Source organism: Aspergillus pseudotamarii (assembly GCF_009193445.1).
Source record: "Aspergillus pseudotamarii strain CBS 117625 unplaced genomic scaffold BDV38scaffold_1, whole genome shotgun sequence".
Classification (NCBI taxonomy): Eukaryota; Fungi; Ascomycota; class Eurotiomycetes; order Eurotiales; family Aspergillaceae; genus Aspergillus; species Aspergillus pseudotamarii.
Window position 1 is genome coordinate 1,573,342 of NW_022475015.1, and position 19,132 is coordinate 1,592,473.

At 47.2% G+C, this 19,132-nt stretch overlaps 6 protein-coding genes across 6 annotated transcripts; 4 read left to right on the plus strand and 2 right to left on the minus strand.

Moving 5' to 3' along the window:
• On the minus strand, window positions 1-2,284 carry atg15 (triglyceride lipase ATG15). The gene is made up of 2 exons (XM_032053071.1): window positions 2,078-2,284; window positions 1-2,010 (listed from the first exon to the last, which is right to left on the minus strand). The coding sequence occupies exons 1-2, from the start codon at window positions 2,231-2,233 to the stop codon at window positions 391-393; spliced, it is 1,776 nt and encodes a 591-aa protein (XP_031920139.1). The 5' UTR covers window positions 2,234-2,284; the 3' UTR covers window positions 1-390.
• A 345-nt stretch (window positions 2,285-2,629) lies between these two features.
• Window positions 2,630-5,373, plus strand: BDV38DRAFT_232781 (VPS9 domain-containing protein). The gene is made up of 2 exons (XM_032053072.1): window positions 2,630-3,262; window positions 3,323-5,373. The coding sequence occupies exons 1-2, from the start codon at window positions 2,919-2,921 to the stop codon at window positions 5,166-5,168; spliced, it is 2,190 nt and encodes a 729-aa protein (XP_031920140.1). The 5' UTR covers window positions 2,630-2,918; the 3' UTR covers window positions 5,169-5,373.
• A 244-nt stretch (window positions 5,374-5,617) lies between these two features.
• Window positions 5,618-8,903, minus strand: BDV38DRAFT_267143 (uncharacterized protein; the record flags this gene model as incomplete). The annotated part of the gene is made up of 2 exons (XM_032056530.1): window positions 5,618-7,113; window positions 7,658-8,903. 2 exons carry the CDS (start codon window positions 8,901-8,903, stop codon window positions 5,618-5,620), a joined length of 2,742 nt encoding a protein of 913 aa, XP_031920141.1.
• A 734-nt stretch (window positions 8,904-9,637) lies between these two features.
• On the plus strand, window positions 9,638-13,354 carry BDV38DRAFT_232787 (uncharacterized protein). Its single transcript, XM_032053073.1, has 3 exons — window positions 9,638-12,392; window positions 12,450-12,725; window positions 12,780-13,354. Exons 1-3 carry the CDS (start codon window positions 10,269-10,271, stop codon window positions 12,879-12,881), a joined length of 2,502 nt encoding a protein of 833 aa, XP_031920142.1. The 5' UTR covers window positions 9,638-10,268; the 3' UTR covers window positions 12,882-13,354.
• Window positions 12,847-13,208, plus strand: BDV38DRAFT_7245 (uncharacterized protein). The gene has a single exon (XM_032063831.1). It carries the CDS (start codon window positions 12,959-12,961, stop codon window positions 13,160-13,162), a length of 204 nt encoding a protein of 67 aa, XP_031920143.1. The 5' UTR covers window positions 12,847-12,958; the 3' UTR covers window positions 13,163-13,208.
• A 433-nt stretch (window positions 13,355-13,787) lies between the features above and the next one.
• BDV38DRAFT_232792 (phosphoribosylglycinamide formyltransferase) lies at window positions 13,788-15,014 on the plus strand. Its single transcript, XM_032053074.1, has 2 exons — window positions 13,788-14,406; window positions 14,508-15,014. The coding sequence occupies exons 1-2, from the start codon at window positions 13,996-13,998 to the stop codon at window positions 14,769-14,771; spliced, it is 675 nt and encodes a 224-aa protein (XP_031920144.1). The 5' UTR covers window positions 13,788-13,995; the 3' UTR covers window positions 14,772-15,014.
• The last annotated feature ends 4,118 nt before the right edge of the window (window positions 15,015-19,132 follow it).

The window sequence follows — 19,132 nt, forward strand, 5'->3', positions numbered from 1 at the left end:
TGTATGGAAAGAACTGTATTGATAGTAGTGGTAATGATGAATGCCCGAAGAGGCTGTTATATATAAAGCTTCCTACAATACAACCAATAACAATACGTGATCCCGTATTTATAAAGTAGTCCAAAAAACAAGCCAAAACAACCCGGAAACCAAGCGTGTCCAAAAAATAAATGAATAATGATAGTCCCCGATCTGTCAGCCAGAAACACCTGAAATTCGCTATGTCGAAGAAGTAAGAGAGCAAAGATCGTAGATAGTCGTGTCGTTTATGATGCGGAATGTTAAAGTTTCTATATGTCAGTTTAGCTCGCGCTTTGGATGCAGAGTCTTAACTTTCGGTGTATATGTTCACCACAGATAAGTGTTATATGTATGCGTCGCTGGGCTCGATCAGGGCGGCGTGGTCATGGGGTGACTACTGGTGGTTACAGGATCCCAACAACCCCAGATATACCCAGGCGTGAGGCATGTGTGAGTCAGAGTTGGGGGTGCTGTTTGGGAAACTTTCGAAGTACTGGTGGGGTCATTACATCCAAACCAGCCGGGTGTCTTGCACGTTGACGAGGTCATGGTAGGTGCAGTGGTTGTGGGCGACGGTATGGCGGTTGCGTCTGTTGTAGTGGTCGGGTCGTTACAACCGAACCAACCGGGTGTCTTACACGTTGATGTGGATGTCGACGTCGATGTCGTTGTAGCTGTTGTAGTTGTACTCTCATCAAGACAGCCCCACCATCCGGGGGTCTTACAGGTCGAGGTACTTATCGGGGTAGAGCTCGTCGTAGACGTTGTTGAGCTAGTAGTGGTGATTTCAGAGCCATTGCTGCGGAAGAATTTCCACAACACGCAATCGTAGCACTCTTCTTCCGCGGCACAGTCCGGGACCTTGTCATATACCCTGATAACATCGGAGATCACAGCTTTTATACGATGCGTCCCAATTCCGACGCGCCAGCCTTTGTCTTCAACGGTATCGTAGACACACATTTGACCCGTATGACATGCTGACTCCATGGCGTAGCCTCCCCATGTGCATACAGAGCTGACACCATTACAGGTTCCCATGTAAACGGGATCGGCAGTATGCCCGAAGTGGTAGGCTCCGGTGTGCCGTCTGGACTGAGGATGTCTGGGATCATATCCTGGCGGGCTGGGGAGACCTAGGCGAGCTGCAGGAAGTGCCTCGGGGACAGCTTCAAATGTGACAACAGGAAGTCCATATGTCAAACCAAGCAAGCTGGACATTGCGCCACCCAGGGAATGGCCGGTCAGCCAAACATTTGCCTCTGGATAAAGCTCAGTGACGTTTGAGTAGAGGTCCAATGCCGCACGGTAGTACCGGTTTTCATCATTCATGGCCTCAGTTATGCAAGTCAAGTTGGCCTTGTATGCAGATGTCTGGCAATCACATACTTGTCGCCAGAGGTACGAGCCACCTTGCCCGCAGCAGCAGCTAAAGAACAGGTTATCATTCTCTTTATCATTGGTAGTCGTACCTGCACCATCGAAGAGAGCCGGTGAAGTTCCCTTGAGAGATATAACAATAGTGCCGTTTGCCTTGTCAGCATAGATATGACCTCTCAGTCCGTCGCCTCTCCAGCCGAAGCTCGATGAGTAATTGAAGTGACCATGAACATCCTGCCAATCCTCACTCCCTGGCTCCTCAATATAATCATTCGCTGTCATCTGGGCAAACGTGAGAACACTTTCTTTATGCATAACATCGGGGCCAGCTAGCGTATCCATGACCCATTCCGACGGAGAGAGTACGACCGCTGACCCAGACGACCTAGCTGCCATCAAATGTGCCTCGATGTTGGAAGGACGTCGATCTGCAAGCCGTTCGATGCTAATAGGACGCGATGAAGCCACTAATGGGGAGTCCAAGATGGCGGGTCCCTCCTCGAGGCCATCTTCTGAAACGGCCCGAAGACGGGTATGCGGCTTGATGTCGAGTCTCTGGTGGAGATCTGGTTGTTCATATGCTCCGCGACGGAAGATGTGGCGAAGTGTCTGTGTTAGCATCAGTCTACTGCAAATTCGACAAAAGTATGTAGGCTGAGTAGCATAAAGCACCTACAAACTCATGTGTGCCTGAAAGTGCAGGAGGCTCAGCCAAGGGGACTTGTGGAGGGATCAAGGGAGATGATCCTCGGGATCCGAAGTATACGGACCCTGAGCCGAAAGTCGTACTGGGGAGGAGGGCCACACCCAGAAGGGCATTTAAAACAATCATATTTGCTGAGAGTTGCCTATAACTTCAATTTCGGAGAAATTCCATAGTAATACAGAGATGATCACAGATGTTGGGGATGACTGGAGAACAGTCGACCTTATCAGCGAATGACTGATTGCCTGGGCGGTGAGGCGGCGGCGTGACGCAGTGCGGAGAGAGGCAGGTCCACTTCCTAAAAACCAGATATATATTCCACGCTAGTGCTAATGTGGCAATACAGCCCAAAACTCACGGCCAAGTGATTCGATTATCTGACTGGGTCTGGTTAACTAGTTAGTTAGGCTGTCTACTTTTTCATAGCGAAGGGTCCCACGTGATTGGTCCGCGAACGCGTGACGGTTGTCAATCATGGCTTGTCGCAGCCTGAATTGATACTCCTCTATCTGTACTCCGCATCTGCTCTCTTCATTGTCACTTTCTCCCCCAAACGCCTTGGGTGTCTCCGGGCTTTACTAACAGTATGTTTGGTCTATACGAGTAAAACTATTCCCACCAGAGTTGCCTTGTTTCTTTTCCGGTACTTGTCTCGTGCGGTTTATGTGTTATCTATCGATAAACAGTGGCGCCATAATTGCGCGCAATCTGCAAGAACCGGCCGACTAAACTGCCTAAGGACCATATCGCAAGATATAACAGCATATTTCGACTGGATTCGGGCCCAGTATACTTATCTATCATAATCATCATGTCTTTTGACCCTACTGAAAATGGCTCTGGAAAGCCTCGATTACATACGGCTCGCTCGTTTCCAAGGATGGATACCTCAGAGGCGAGCCCTTTCATTCGCTCGAGGTCTAAGACCTTTCAGTCAGTGGCAACACCGGAGCATGTCGAGTCTGATGCGCATCCATTACCATTGTCGCCAGCCGAAGAGGACCATGGAACGGGCCCTGACCTGTTTGAAAAAGCAGGTACCTCAGAGCTAGGCATCGATGATGATGGACAAGGCGAGGAGGCTTCAGTGCTATCGCGGAATGCGGAGGAACAATCAGAGGAGTTACCGATAGAGTTGATCAGTCTAACTGACCGGTAGGGTGAACGCTCAGTTTTTTGGTGGTGTTATCAATTGCTAACAATGTTACTTGTTAGATTTGTCAATTCCTTAAGTGCCAAAGTGCACAACTCACCACCAACGATTGAGAAAATTTCCCTTCTTTACCAAGATTTTTACGTCCGAGCAGAATCACATATAGCCACACACATATCGGCCCTCGCTTCCAGAATAAACCGTGATCCTTCACCACATCCTCAGCCGAAGTCAAAGAGTAAACGGATCGAAAACAGCAGGCAGATGCTAACAGCATCAGAAGTCACAGAAAAGCGGATTGCCCGGAGAATGCTTGCTTCTAAGCGTGTCGCTTTGGAAGAAGCAGTGGAACGAAGAGCTTGTGAGAGTATCTACGACAAAATATGGCGGCATAAAAGTACGCTGGATGAAGTCAGAGACGAGAAGTTACGTTCTAAAACAGCCACATTACTCCTAGTTGGAATAAACCTGAATGACCTTGGGGTCGATGTCGACACAGCTTCTATCGATGAAGAAAAGCAGAAGGAAGCTGATGAGGGCTTGTCTGTCGCCAGAGACTATCTCAATAAAATGAACGAAGCAAAATACCCATTAGGGAAGCTTCGGCATCTTGCCGCCGCCCACAAAGCGATAGTTGATGCCTTAACCAAACTACTACCTTCTTCATCTTCCGCTGATGAGATTCTACCTACCTTGATCTACTCACTTATCACGTCCCCCCCGGAGGGCATTAATGTCATAAGTAACTTACAGTTCATCCAGAGATTCCGGTCGTCAAATAAAATTGATGGCGAAACTGCTTATTGTTTGACGAACCTTGAAGCAGCAATAAGCTTCTTAGAAAACGTTGAGCTTTCTGAGCTCCGCGCTGACCAAGTACCGGAGGGTCAAACGAAAGTTCCTAGCAGCGAGACTACACCAGCCATAGAAAAGGGCGACCCTCGGCAACCTACAAAAGATGAGCCAGCTTCATCTCTTACGACAGTGACGACTTCTGCGGAATTCTCGAAGTCTACTGGCAAGGAATCTGCTTCCAATACTTTGCCCAGGCCTCAACAGTCCGCAACAACGCAGCAACGTTTGAATAACCTCTTTCAACCCCCATCAAAGGTCTTCGGTGCAGCAAATGATGCTGTGCGTAATACTGCAGACCAGAGCCTAAAAAATATAGGTGCAACATTGGACAGCAGTTTCAGTTTTCTTTTCGGCCGTCTCAAAGAATTGCAGTCTAGCCAACATGCTGGCAAGGATGGAGGTAATCCGATGGTACCGAAAACACTGGCAGAAGCCAGACGCCTGGTTACGTCCCCATCTTCCGCAGATAATAACTTCCCCGGCCAAGATTTTAAGGCAACGATGGAGGCCCCCAACGATCGGCCTCACCTCAGGCATATCGGCTCAAAGGCAGAAGATACTTTCTTAGGACTAGTTGGTGGGCAGAGGACACCGCGCGACCGAAGTGCGGACAGCGTCAGAACGCAAGGGAGTTCCAAGAAGACTAACGCTGCTTCGATCTCCTTGAGAGATGAACCCTCATCCGGTATGCCCCAGAGCTCCCCAGCGAGCTCATCTTCTCTGGCCCCTACACCTCTGGAATCGATGCGGAACTTTGGGAATACACTCAACCCCCTTAACCATATCCCTGGCATGATCAGGAGCTTCGGTCGTGCTACTCCAGACGGCACGGGGGTCCTTTCCACCCCCTCTCCTTCTACAAAGAGCCCTCCAATCTCAAAAGAGATGTCCTCAAGCATGTCTGCTACTTCGTCCAAAATCGATCCTCCGATTCAGCGTTTCCTTCAGACAGCGCACGCCAGCGATCTAACAATTGGGGATGTAACCACCCTCCTTGAAGATTATAAAAGGATCGCCGCAGTCTTGTTAAAGCAGGGCTCAAATCCGAAATGAAGACCGAATCTCTGATCTAACCATGTTTTCGTACCTTCTTTGTTGTAGTAATTTGCTCTTCTCCCTTTTTTGACATCATCATAGCGTTGCGAATTCCGAATTGTAGATTGCTGGTGGCGTTCTGTCTTTGGACCTATCATGTTAAATAGTTCCTCAAGGATGTAGGTAGCTGGCGTTGAATGCAGCTTGGATATATCCTGCGTGATCTAAATGTTCATTTCGTATAGTAGTAACACTACGGGTACCCTAGCTGAGCTATAGCACCCTCCATATCAATTAAAGCCAATTTAAGAAACCCCCACGATATGCTTAGGCCACCTTGGTAATGTGGGGATAATAATATGAACATGAGTATGCACAGTGAATATGAAGGGCTGCAGTCGTACTCAACAAATCTCCAGGATCAGAATACGTTACAGCAAAGATATAGCCGAGGGTAAAAATACGTTTCACGGAGTGCGACCACGTAGTACCTCAGCACCACCGGACCTCATTTCATCTAGCTTTCTAGAAAGATCAAAAGATTGCTCCTCGACACTCTCGTGTCTTCTCTTGATCTCGGCTTCGAACATAGCGGCCGTTTTTCGTCGAGCATGACGCAGGTCCTTCATCTTGGTGAGCATCTGAGTGAATTGATCTATTAACTGATCACCGCAATCCTCCCATTCGTCCATTGATAGATTGGAGAAATAAGTGCGACGTTCGGCATCGGAAAGATTCATGAGGTACGGGATTTTGTCTTCTGGATCGGGTTGCGTTTCCTGGGTTGCGTTCGATGATGGGGCGGCTGCTGGAATATGGTCAAAAGGCTCCGCTTGAAGCTCAGCAAATGACTTCTGATAGAGTATATCTGGCGGATAGTCAGGTTCGATATGACGCTTCTTCGGGTTGTGTTGATCCGGACTAATACGCTGGACTGAGAGACGTCTAGAGAAGGGATCATTGATGGGGTCATCATCGTCATTAAGGGCATCGATATTTGTCACGTCAAAAGCAGTTATTGACTGCATGCTACCACGTCTGCCGTAGTTGTTTGAAAAGAACCCGAGGCCTACATTTTCCACGGAGTCTGAAGTTTCAATGCTCGTAATTCTCTGGGATTGTTGGGGCCGAGGACCAGGGGTGCGACGTGTAGGGGTCAAGTCTAATTGTTCCAGAAGAGTAGGCTTTGGCGGGCTGAATCTTGTCCTCGGGGTTGCACTCGTATTAGGAGGGAGTGTAACTTTCCTAGGTGCAGCGGCAGGTAGGACTTGACTAGTCCGTTTAGCGTCCTGTATTGACCGGGTGAAAGTTGGGATCTTTGACTCCACATGAGCCTGATTTTCCGGTTGGTAGTACGTCTTTCGGCCGGCATTCCAGAAGTTCTGCAGACGTTTGCTCAGAGGCTCATCATTGAGGCGTTTTCTGATAGGAACCACCGATTCGTTGGTTCCATCGGAGGCCTCATCATCACCCGCCACTGATGTTAGCTGACTTTCATTGTCGATTTCATCTGAGTCGAATCCGGCAGTTTTCAAGGCTCTGTCCCCCAAACTGTCATACCATTGAGAGTCAAAAGGGCGCCGTGTTTGTTGGAACTGGTGCAGAGTGTTCGCAGCAGCATCTTGCCGTCGAGCATTCGGGGCGGGAGAGAATCGGTATGGAAGATCCTCAACACCAGCAACACTCGTCGCTGCAATGGTCGAGTCATCGACACCTTCCACATCTGTGTCAAACATGTCCCTCTTCGCACCATTTTCGTTTGGTCCATGTGGCCCCCCAGGAGCAGGCGGGCCACCGTACTGCTCAAACTGAGTTGGTCTATTGATTGGCAGAGGTGTCGGCGCAATCAATTTTGGTGTCGGAACTTCAACCCTTGCCTGTTCGGCTATCTGCTGCCGTGATTGATTGGAGACATCAAGCTTGGGTGGTCTGTGTTGACCAGCTTCTTTTGAATGTACATAATCTCCGACACCCATTGTCGCTGAGATGAGAAGTGGAATGAATAGCCGATTTAAACATGCAATAAGGGACAGGGAATCAAAGCCAATTTCATTATACTAGGGGTTCTCCACTCAGGACACGGATAATCTACCAGTGGTTGCAGTGGGGTCAATCAGGTTTGCCATGGATAAATATCGGCCTTGCTCAGTGGTGGACGCGTTACCTTAATTTTTGCTTTTAAGGCACGCGCGAGGCATCCACGAGGTCACGTGCGGTGCATGGTGTGGGTAGTCTCCATTGCTGTCAAGCCGTTTCTTGGTATTTTAAATGGAGCTGGACAAGGATTTAAGTATGTAGTTGTACATATCGTCAATACATGTTGAAGAGATAGATATCGAATTGGCATCATAGGTCTCTACTGTGATCACTCGGGGGTATAAATTTCACCATATACACTTCCCGTTGGAGTTCTTCTATCTATTCGTGCGAAGGTCGCCAATATTCATCAAGCGAAGCATTATCGTCAATGTGTAGATCCTCAAGTGTTGAGGTCATCCCTTTGCCACGCTGCTTCGCTTTTTCAAAGAAACCTTGAGCCTTTTCAACCTCAGATTGTCTCTTCTCATCCGCAAGTCTCTGCTCCCGTCTGGCTTGAATCGAGTCTTGGAAGTCTTCTCCTGGAATCAAGTTGTTGTCATCAAACCCATCGGTATCCTCCACGCGATGGGCCAAAGAGGACATGAAAAGGTCGCCAATCCAAAGAGAAATCATGCCTCTAAGTTCTAGTAAGTCAGGAGAATCAGAATATGGGGGAGAGACAAGAACTTCATCCATTCTTGTCGCAATCTTCTGGGCTTCGTGCAACTCAATTGCTCTGATGTCTGCGACAAGGCTCTGCGTTTCTTGACTTGAGCCATCAGAACTCTCTAGATCAGATGCTGCATCGTCCGACTCTTCTTTTGGTGGAACTTCCTGACGATTCCGGATATCTTGACGAGCAGCATTGCTCTCCTCTTGCGTAACATAAACCCAAAGTCCGAACATGGCCGGGTAAAAGTGCAAAGAACTAGTGAAGTCTGGAGCAGTTTTCCGAAATGGATACTGGACCACGAGTCTCTCATAGTATTGCTTGGCAGCCTCGAAACCTTTTCTTGTAAAATAAAGCTTAGAGATTTCCGTTTTTTGGCCATTTTTGACAGCTCTCACAGACCCCGAGGCGATTTCCGATAGTTGGCGATCTCGACGGAGCAATATTTCAGCCCCAATACCCCATCTCCCTTCAGCGCGCACATCAATCGGGTTTCCTTGAAATTCCTCACGAAGGATTATGCCCCAGGCCCTTCCAGCACGAACATAGTCTCTATCAAGAAGGCAACGATGCAAAATAGAAGAGAGAACAGCAAGATGCTGCAGACGAAGATTGCCTTGGTAGGCTGCAGACTGCGGTGGGTAAATCGGTGGTGTCAATGATGATAATCCTTTCATAATATTATCCTTTCCCCGGTTGCTAGCGGTTTCATCTTTGGCGGGACCATGTGGGAAATGGCCCCCTGGTAGTTCTCTGTCGAAAGATAAACCGGCTATGCGATATTGATGTGCTTCTTCTGGTGACAGAATTAATGATGCTCCAGAAGGTGCGATTTCAGATCCAGCATCAGTTGTTTCGCCTTCAAAAGCATCTTCCTCGGTGCCCCAGTCATCATAGCATTTCCTACGCTTCCTCGTATCATACCGGGCAATGCGCGCACTTTGAGGTTGTTGCCATGATGGAATTGGCAATGAGAAGGCAGAGGCTGAGGGAACAGATGCCATCAGCGGTTAAAAGATGAGTAATCTATGGCCTGGATGTTTGAGCTACTATCCATGAATGCATTGGTCATAAGTCGAAAATTAATTATTCATATGTTTGATTGACATCAATCGTAGCTCTAGCTGTATCACAAAGCAGGAACACGGTTCCGTAGTAGAGTTTGGAATATCGTATCCTGAGGCACAAAGGCATCAAGAGGGCTAAACCTCAGGCTCCATAGGGTGCAGAAGGTACTAGTACTATTTAGTACTAAGCAGTATAAGACAGTTAGTAATCAATATTCACCGCTTACTTCACTAGGCATAACTGTCCTCCGCTGGAGGTGGTTCAGTATGGACGGAAGTTGCCAGCCTTGCCCGTGATAATTAGTAGTTGATACCTTATTCGTACTAGTACTAGTACAAACTACTTTAGAGGTGTTATTGGAAAACTGTATGTATGTACGTACTGGAGGATTCGTATATTAAATGGTAATGACAGATTTAAGCTTTATCTTACCTTGACTATACTTGCTATCATGAATTCATTAACGAATAGGTCCAAGAGATAGCCTGTTTCTGTCCTGTGCGAATGAAGCGCTTTCGGTCAAGGAACAATGTGGTATGTACGTTCCCGGCAAGCATGTACTGTACTGTAACACAACTGAGTATTAGGATGCCAATCCTTCAACCAAGAAAGTCACGGGCTAGCCTCGACCCGCCTTAACCAAAGCGCCCTGACCTGAAGACCACCACACCTAATTTAGGTGCGGTCCTTATCAATTGTCATCATCATCTTCATCAGCATCACTACCACTACAACCACCACTACCACCATCATCCTTCCCCTTCCCTCGTTCCTGCCGTCTCTCTCGTTTTAGATTCACGATACCGCATATAGTATTACGTTCTAGTAGTAGTTCTCTGGGTTGCCGACCACCTGGCACTACAACGTACCTACCGTTTCTATCCTTCAATTCTCTCCCTGACGGCCTACTTTTCATAACCGACTTTGTATCGCCAGTCCTTTCACGGCTCCATACTATATTCCCATGTTTGTTGCTTAAACTGTCCAATGGTATGTGGTATGTGGCTCTGTTAAACCAATATGGTGTAGTAGTTGGAACTCCCAGCATCGGAAGTTCACGGTGCTCAGGTGCTCCCGAGGATTCCGCGAACATGTTTGCCTTAACCATCATTTGACCTTCCATCTATCCCTGCTCCTATCTCACTATCTTCCTATCTCTCGAGCATGTTTCCCCTCAGCAGTGAATGCGGTATTGTTTGTCTTACTAATGTTTAATTGTCCCTTTAGTCATCAAATGCCGATGGCAATACTAGGCGGTTTATAAATCCCAGCGCCACGTCCTGACCATTCATTTTGTTACTATGGGACAATCCTCCTCTACGCATCAACGCCACAACAATCCTTCAAACCGTCTGTCATTCATACACCGTGGTAATCGCGATAGGGATAGAGATAGGGACATGAATAACGATCACAATTTGGAGCAAAACGGGGTGTTTAGGCCCCAACGAGCGGCGAATAATGGCGATATGCTACCGGATCAAGCCAGCTCAGGGTGGGAGACATGGCGACCGGCCGAGGAGCAATCGAGTGGTATAGGGCACATGGGAAGCATTCAAGAAGAAAATGGACCACAATATGAACCGAGTCAGCGGGAGTATCGGTCTGCGATCTTTGCCCGCATGGCAGCAAGAAGGCAATCCACGATGTCAAGGCTGGGGTCCAGAATTCTGCCAAACTCAGTAATTCGTGGTCTTCTTAGCAGCGAAGAAGAGACACCTGCCGAGGGCCACGCTCATCGACACGGGATCGTATCGAGGTCGGTACCAAGATCAGAAGTCGCTCATACCAGCAGTCGTTTTAGCCCGTTTAGCTCGCTTAGCTCAAGGGGTATCTCTCGACGGCGCTCAGCCCGAGGTCCTTATTTCATTCCACGCAGTGATCCGGGACTACTTTCGGATGCTCCCCACTCTCCTACTTTTTTCGACCCTACCTCAGATCATACACCAGATACAACTAGAAGTTCTTGGCGTCGAAGCACTCGGTTGCATCGTGTTAGAAATTCACTTTCGGGTCCGATCACACAGATGTTCGGCCAACCGTCTACAAGCATGTCTGATCAGAACCCTGGAGGTATACGCCATTCGATAGGACCCATACCTAGCGACATGCCAGGCACATTCCTCCCTCAACCAGGACCAATGCCTAGTCCGATGGACTTTGATGAGCCCCATGAACTTGATTCCGTGGAACCTGCCATAGGAAACACCCGCCCCACCTCTCCCATGCCTTTGCAGTCTGGGCAAAGCCCAACTGGCTTGCGACACTTCCCAAATCTATTGCGAGCACGCCCATCTAGAGTTTTGCGGCGGGAGGAGCAGACACCGCTGTCGCGTGTCCTCCAACTAGCGGCTGCTGCCATTGCTGCCCAACTTTCTGGCACAACTGGCCCTGTAATGCCTAATATTCAAGCCCTTGGCAACGAAGGTCTCGACAACTCTCTAGAAAATTTTATACAGAGTTTACAACACGCCACTTCCGCGCAGACAGCAGCCGATAGTCAAACCGCTTCTGGGGACAATGGAACGCCAACTCCAGTCAATTTCTTGCGGGTGTTCCGCTTCGCAAATTCAGATGGCGCAAGGCCTTCAGTAGCTTCAAATCGATCTGCAACAACCACGAATGCTCCAGAGAGTGGCGCAGATGGGACGGATGTTGAGAACCCCACGGATGGACCTGAAGGGCGTACCGTTACCCTGGTTGTTGTGGGAGTAAGATCTGTCCCGTCAGGTAATAGTCCCGGCAATGACCAGCAAAATCCAGGCTCTGGACCTGGCTTGGATACGTTACTCCGTCTACCGTTCTTGTCACCAGGAAGTCTACCACGGACTCCAGACGACGGTCCTAATCTCACATCACGCGCTGAAGGACGACCAAGATTCATGCCTAGTCGTCATCAAACTGGAGGTCCTAGTACTACGCCTAATAATGAAGATATTCCCCTGCAACTCGGACATCAAAGTCCGTCAAGGAGGCTATCTGATGCCGGGAGTCGTGGACCCCTTTCATCTCTACCTTCGATCATCTCTGAAAGCCCTCCTGGCCCTCACCCTCCACCATCGACGCCTGCTGAACCCGGGCTTTCCGCCGTGTCGTCGGGTGCTTCAACTCCAAGCCGAAGACCATCTTCTGCATCGGTGATGTCCCCAAGCATTTTGCCACAACTGGACGAACACCGGATTATGCAGCCTCCAGTTGAACCTGCTGATGGTAACATTCCATTCAACATATCTCGTCAGCGACGTCGTAGTGATTCTGAGTATGTCCGCCATCGTGACCTAGGCGCTGGTGCGATCAGGCGTAATGGTGTTGTCGAACCGGACAACCCTCCCTCTCCTGCAGGTAGGAGTTGGTTGATCTATGTTGTGGGAACAAACCTTTCGGAAAATCACCCCGCGTTTGCGACACCGAGCCTCTTCACCGATGTAAGGATGACAATTTTCTTCACTTTGCCAATAGAACGTAAGCTAACTTAAGACTAGAACCCAACGTATGAAGACATGATTCTACTCTCGTCTCTCCTTGGTCCGGTGAAACCTCCGGTTGCTACTCAAGAGGATCTCACCTCGGCTGGTGGAGTATACCGTCTTGTGGAATATAGTGGCTCTCTTGTTGCGGAAGCTCTGGATGGTGCTGGCGCCATTCAGATTCCCAACGGGGATCGGTGCCTGATCTGTCTTAGCGACTACGAAGCTGCTGAAGAGCTCCGGCAATTGACCAAATGCGCGCATATATTCCACCGAGATTGTATAGATCAGGTTCGTTGACACATCTACACTGAGCTTTTTCCGTGGAGCTAACATATTCTATAGTGGTTGACAACTGGTCGCAACTCTTGCCCTCTATGTAGAGGTCAAGGCGTAGCCGAGACATCGAATGCAGATCGTACTCCAGAGAATACGTCATCTGCTTAATTGCCAGCTTTCTGCTCACATTAAAGACCACCTGTCCCTCTGCCACCCATTTGCATTGGTTACCACCAAAGATTTGCATGAAGCGCATATTCCATAGCTTAACGAACTTCTTCTTTTGTTTTCATCGAGGATATCCACTGCAGCATTTTCTTTTTCTCTTTTCTGCATACTCTTTCCTGGAGCCTACTTTTCCTCTGTTTTTAATTTTGGCTGTTGATATTGGGATCAATAAAGGCGGGATGGTGAGACGACGGATAGAATGGCGCAGAATTGTCTCATAACTTTGCCAGAACACTAGGTTCATCATCTATGTCTCCTGTACCTATGTGACATAGGTATGAAATATTGAAATCTCTACTATAAGACAATAATTCAGTATTTGTAACGTACTGTGTGGTGAGGTAGAGAAAGAGATACCTGATGAATATGATATTGTTGTAGCAGTACTAAAGTACATAGGACGCAGTACAGGCAGTAAAACTGAAGTTGACTAGTTAGCGTATACTATGTAGTATCGTATAGACTTAAGACGCCATATCAGATAGGCAGGTAATAATATGAGGTCGAAAAAATACATCGAAGACTACTTTCCTTACAACTCTGCGACTATGCATATATACACATTGTTATACGAATTACTAAAGCATAGATACTGTTGTCTAAGTTCCTATAATTTAGACATCTTTCCCCCCCTTTTTTTCTTTCTTTCTCAATTTCAAGATAGACTACCGAGTATACATACTACGTAATATACAGTACCCAACAGTATTCCAGATGCCCCGCATGCGTCGACTGGACATGTTTTTTTTGCCCCTCTTCAACAAGCTGCTGACTCAGCCCACATCTTTCCTCAACCCCACCAACTATATCTATTTATCAATCTATCGATCCTCACAGTCGTTGAGAGGAAGATTTAAGCTTATCCTCGCTTCGTCGTGCCTCTTTTTCATCGCCTGCGAGCTTCCGTCCGTTTGGCTACTTCACTTTCATTATCTAATTTACCTGAATCAATTGAGTTGGGTAGAAATAGACTAGCAGGAATTGTTGCCAATCGGTTATCGACGACACTCCCTATTCTCCGTTTCTCCAGCCACACCTACACATTATATCCAGAATGGATGCACCGATTCGACTCACTGTGTTGATATCAGGCAATGGCTCAAACCTCCAGGCCGTAATCGACAAGACAGTCGCGGGGGAACTTCCGGTGAACATTGTCCGAGTCTTATCGAACCGCAAAGACGCATATGGGCTCGAGCGTGCCCGACGTGTGAACATTCCTACACAATACCACAACCTTGTGAAATATAAGAAGCAGCACCCTGCGACCCCAGAGGGTATCCAGGCGGCTCGGGAGGAATATGATGCGGAGCTGGCGAGGTTGGTCCTTGCGGACAGTCCAGACATGGTAGCTTGCTTGGGATTCATGCATGTGCTGTCTCCGAGGTTCTTGGAGCCACTGGAGACGGCCAAGATTAAGATTATTAACCTTCACCCTGCGTTGCCGGGGGCCTTTAATGGAGCAGTATGTTCTCTATCTTCCCCTTGTTGCATTCTTCTTGACTACATCTATAAAGTTGTGGGTACTCCCCTCGAATGATATGGTTAACTTGCAACCCCTTGCAGCATGCAATTGAGCGGGCCCATAGCGCTTGGCTAGAAGGAAAGATTGACAAGACAGGGGTGATGATCCACAAGGTGATCTCTGAGGTTGATATGGGTACTCCTATACTTGTACGAGAGATTCCATTCGTCAAGGGAGAGGATGAAAATCTTGAACATTTTGAAGAAAAGGTCCATGCTATTGAATGGGGGGTTGTGATTGAAGGTGTAAAGCTTACAATCGATGAGATAAGAAAGGAAAAGAAACGTGGTTCGACGGAAGCATGAACGAGGCTGCCACGCCACAAGAGGGTGAAAAAAACAAAACAAAAAAAGAATATGAAGCGGTCTGGTCTAAGATGACTGGTCACGCCTATACCCTTCGGGACAATAATTTATGGTTTCAAATAAGCATTGAATGATACGATCTGGCGGTATGGTTACTGAATACTGCTTAGTTTGCAGTGCATACGTAACTACGTGTTTTCTGGATGTGCTAATGGAAAAGATTTCCAGGTTCTGTGATTGAACTTTTAACTATTAACCCAAAAGGAGACCCAAATGAATTTATGGACATGACTCGTAGAAATGTTTTTTCGAATTCAAAGTTCAATCTACGTACTATTCCTAAATCTTCAGTTCTTGGTGTATTTTTTCAATTTTCGCGCAGCATCTTTAAAAACTAGCCATTTTCAAATACTTATAACTCAACCAAATTTTATTATATCACCTTTATATTGAGACATAGAAAAGAGAATAAGCTACAAAAATATACTATATGAATAAAAATTAATAGTTTAGAAATATAAACTTTATATCAAAAACACTGCATATATAAATATACTTAATTGATTTTGTTTAAAACTATCTTCAGTATTTTTAAGATAGAATTTTTTTTCTCTACTTTGAATATTACTGATTATTAAACTTCAATCCAAATTTAATTTAATAAAGAACTGGCTGAGTACAGGTGTTTGAAAAGAGGTATTTTTTTGAAGATAGTGCGCGAAAATTGAAAAAATGCGCTAAGAACTGAAGATCATTTTGTATATGCTAACTCTGGCCGTTAGTTCCAGATAGTACCCAAGCTACGGAGTAAGATCTGTCCGACGCTGAACCAGCGTGTGACTGGCCTTGCGGAGGATGGCTTTCTGAGACTCCATTGTCATGGAAGGACTGCAGATCACGTTATACTCTATTAGGATGGCTATGGCTATGCACATCGGGCCCTATGAGTATGCCCTTAGCTGGTCCTGGTCATACCATACCATATTGTCCATGACTCCCACGGATTCAACGTATCGACTTTCTTTTACATACGAGGCGAGTGGGATGTACTATTGAACGATTCTGACAGTCTGACTCGTCCAAAAGAGTGATCTAATCCTTTAGTATCCCGCACTTCTCGGAGTTAATCATCATAGTGGATTAGAGAGACTCCGCCACCTAACCCGAGGCAATTACGGAGTAAGGGTCGGATTCGGGGAGGGTCAAGGCCTATGATATGGCCTCAACGGTTGGCCTGCATCTAAGCTAAGGCAGAGCACATCCTATGAGGATCTGCCCTAGATAGTAGGCCAACACTAAGTGGTCGATGGGTCGGCTGGTATCCTCCTAGCGGGTTAGTCGCCATTTCCGAGAGCTTCTCGGATAGGACAGAGATGGAGGAGGGACAGGCATTAATCTAACTCAGCTTGGTTTCAGAACGCCATCGGAATGACCCAACGGCAAGCCACCGGATTTATGATATGGGGGCCATTGGATCGTCACGCGGACGACGATGTGGGAGCTGATCTGATGCTCATCCCCTCTTCTCCCCGTCCTTCCTCCCCTGCTTTCCCCCCTAGCCAGCTAGTGATCTCAGTTGAGTCAATTCCTCCTCCAGCAAACTTCTCGGTGTTACCTAGTTGAACTATGCTTCGACTGTGCTGACTGAGGTTGTCTTCCCCAAAGCTGGACTCAGTGGGCAAGTTGTTTCAGATCGCCGGCCACGTAGGTATTTGTGCGTCATACAATCATCACCCGTGGATCGAGGCAACTCGAGATAAACCTCATTCTCAGCCGGCCAGGCGTGCCATTAAGCAGACTAGACAGTAAGGTAGTCACTTAGAGTTTGGAGAGGGCCGCAATCCGAGACCGTGGGCCCCTAAAACAAAAGCGGAACAGAAGTACGGTATCTTTTGACCGTCGCATCGATAGGATATGTGCAAACGTCAATGTGCATAGAGAGAGAGAGAGGTATGGATGTCCCAGTAGGAGTAGGTCTTTGGGTCCATCGCTCACGGACCTGGAATGGTCCCCGAACAATTCATTTCTTCCATGTGGGTGATGGATCCCTTTCCCCATCCGGGGAGCCACCATAGGCCAAGACAACAGATAGTTGAGCGCTTAGTTTGGCTCCCAAGGAATGTGAGTGGTAGTTGTCCGGATTGTTTCCATCCTCTCCTGGACATGGTGCTCATTTCCCAAGTGATGAACAGTCTACCCACAGGAGCAATTTACCTCCTTTTGCCATGGCCCATACTCCGTACGGTCCCCATTTTCAATCCTTGGTTAGATAGCCAGGCCACTTAATTTGTTGGGACTTGAATAGTTTGGGTCCTGTCGTTTCTTTTTCTTCATTTTGTTTTCCCATTGCGGGTTCCAATTGTGAAGATATTGTCCCACTTGGGTCCAAATCCTCGTCACGAGCTTTAGCCAAGAGCCTTTACAATGACTGGTAAGAGGTACAGAAAGAGAAACAAGAACCGACACACTGAGAAGAAGATAAGCTGGTAACCACCACAATCTTCCAGTCAGCAATTTTGTCGACTGCGAAACAAAAGTGGATAACGGAGTACGTAGTACGTAGTACGAATTATGCAGAGAATTCTTATTTCCTGTACATAATAACGGATAGAACGAATACGAGGCTTAAGGGGGACCCTACCAATTTGGACTGGTCCCCGGCACGAAACTTGATCTGCGGGTTTGGTATTGGGTTAGGTTGAGCATGAGCGAAAGAGAAAAGCTGTCAAAACCCTCGATGTCGATCAGGAACGGATGTCTATCCGGTTCGACCGATTTGCTTCCTCGGCGGGTCAAGTTTCCCTTCTCTCCCGTCCGTTGAAACTTCCACGACAAGACCAAAAAAAAAAAAAAAAAAAAAAAAAAAAAATATGATGAGTTACTATTAATCATGGTTACTAAATCAAACACAACTGGACCTCATGTGGTTGCCTAGTATATTGTCCACTTGATGACAGAATGATTCCTGATAGTCCCATGGAATTGACCTGCAGCAGACGGCGATCGCCCTGGCGATCAAATGCAGCTGGTCCTTTTACAACGAACCACATGCACAGGAAGAATGCAAAAACAGTTCACCAAATGTCTCACTTCTACTGGCGGTACAGATCGTGTGGCATGCCTCCTAAACCAGGACCACAACGGCTGTCAGATGTCCAACCCTGTTCATTAAGACTGACTGCTATGAGCCAGGTTGATGGAACGTGGTGCGCAAAAAGGCTACTTCTACTCCACCGAACCATATTATACGGTATACGCCTCCAGTCAGTCGGTCGAACTAATACTCTTTTCCGTCTCCACTACTGGAACGGGACGTCGGCAAATCCTGCCTAGATAGTACTGGTTTCAACGAAGGGTCAGTTTCATATTTGCCGACGCGGCGAACGGCAGTATGGATGGTTTTGTTTTAGATGCCACGGTTCAACAAGAAGTGTTACAATTACAATTATCCACAACATTCCCCGAGAAAGAAGGTTGGGCGGAGTTCTCCGCGTGGTGCAGAACGAACGGGAGGGCGTTCAATAGGCCAGACTTTCCAGGGGGTTGAAGGGGGGGAAAAAAAAAGAAGAAAAAAAAAGAAATAACAATCATTGGCTGGTATCTGCTGTGGATGGACCAGCAAAGCTGCCAGGAAGATTTGCACCAGGACAGAAAATTGCCGGCAGCAAACTTGAATCATGTCCTGGAGCTCAAAGGCATCAACGGCACTTGTTCGGCATTCCACTAAATATATTCCGTACTGTTCAATGGATGTATGAAGCTGGACAAGCCTTGGCAGATAATGACCGCATCTAGTCGGGGACCACTGGGTCCCTTGGGGATTTTTTTTTTTTTGTTTTTTTTTTCCAGACGGCGTTCATGGTTGAAATTCTTCCGCTGACGGATGGGCTGACTGATCAGAAAAGTTCGGAAGCAGTAATAGATCGACCTGAACATGAGCTCGGTTGCATGACCACTCACAATCTCCATGGGGCTCCGTGTTATAATTCCTGGATCCATCCGGCCAATTAAAACTCAACTTCCGGGACTTAATTCCGCGGCTTCTTTTACAGGTTTTATTTTTTATTTTTTATGGTTTACCTTTTCAATTATACTTCAACTGTATTATTTTCTCAGTGTGGCTGGTTGATGGGAATCAACGTGGCTGGCTCAAAGTCTGAAGGCAAAAAAAGGAGGGAAATCGATAGAGCAAGAATTTAATATATTTCTTACTAAATAACACGAAGAGTCTCTAAAGAAATTAAGTCGGTCTTTATTTCGCCCGGAAGTTCCGAGGAAACATCATCATGTTTGCATCATGAGTGGGGAAAAAGGGACGAAGACGAGGAGGGTTTAGAAGAAAAAAAAAGAAAACAAAAAAA

Bases quoted from the DNA above. Each gene is read 5' to 3' on its own strand.
- BDV38DRAFT_232787 (XM_032053073.1), top strand. From the start codon at position 10,269: ATGGGACAATCCTCCTCTACGCATCAACGCCACAACAATCCTTCAAAC. The intron at 12,393-12,449 runs GTAAGGATGACA...ACTTAAGACTAG, and splicing joins CACCGAGCCTCTTCACCGAT to AACCCAACGTATGAAGACAT. The intron at 12,726-12,779 runs GTTCGTTGACAC...CATATTCTATAG, and splicing joins ACCGAGATTGTATAGATCAG to TGGTTGACAACTGGTCGCAA.
- atg15 (XM_032053071.1), bottom strand. From the start codon at position 2,233: ATGATTGTTTTAAATGCCCTTCTGGGTGTGGCCCTCCTCCCCAGTACG. The intron at 2,011-2,077 runs GTAGGTGCTTTA...ATGCTAACACAG, and splicing joins TTTCAGGCACACATGAGTTT to ACACTTCGCCACATCTTCCG.
- BDV38DRAFT_232781 (XM_032053072.1), top strand. From the start codon at position 2,919: ATGTCTTTTGACCCTACTGAAAATGGCTCTGGAAAGCCTCGATTACAT. The intron at 3,263-3,322 runs GTAGGGTGAACG...GTTACTTGTTAG, and splicing joins TTGATCAGTCTAACTGACCG to ATTTGTCAATTCCTTAAGTG.
- BDV38DRAFT_232792 (XM_032053074.1), top strand. From the start codon at position 13,996: ATGGATGCACCGATTCGACTCACTGTGTTGATATCAGGCAATGGCTCA. The intron at 14,407-14,507 runs GTATGTTCTCTA...AACCCCTTGCAG, and splicing joins CGGGGGCCTTTAATGGAGCA to CATGCAATTGAGCGGGCCCA.
- BDV38DRAFT_7245 (XM_032063831.1), top strand. From the start codon at position 12,959: ATGAAGCGCATATTCCATAGCTTAACGAACTTCTTCTTTTGTTTTCAT.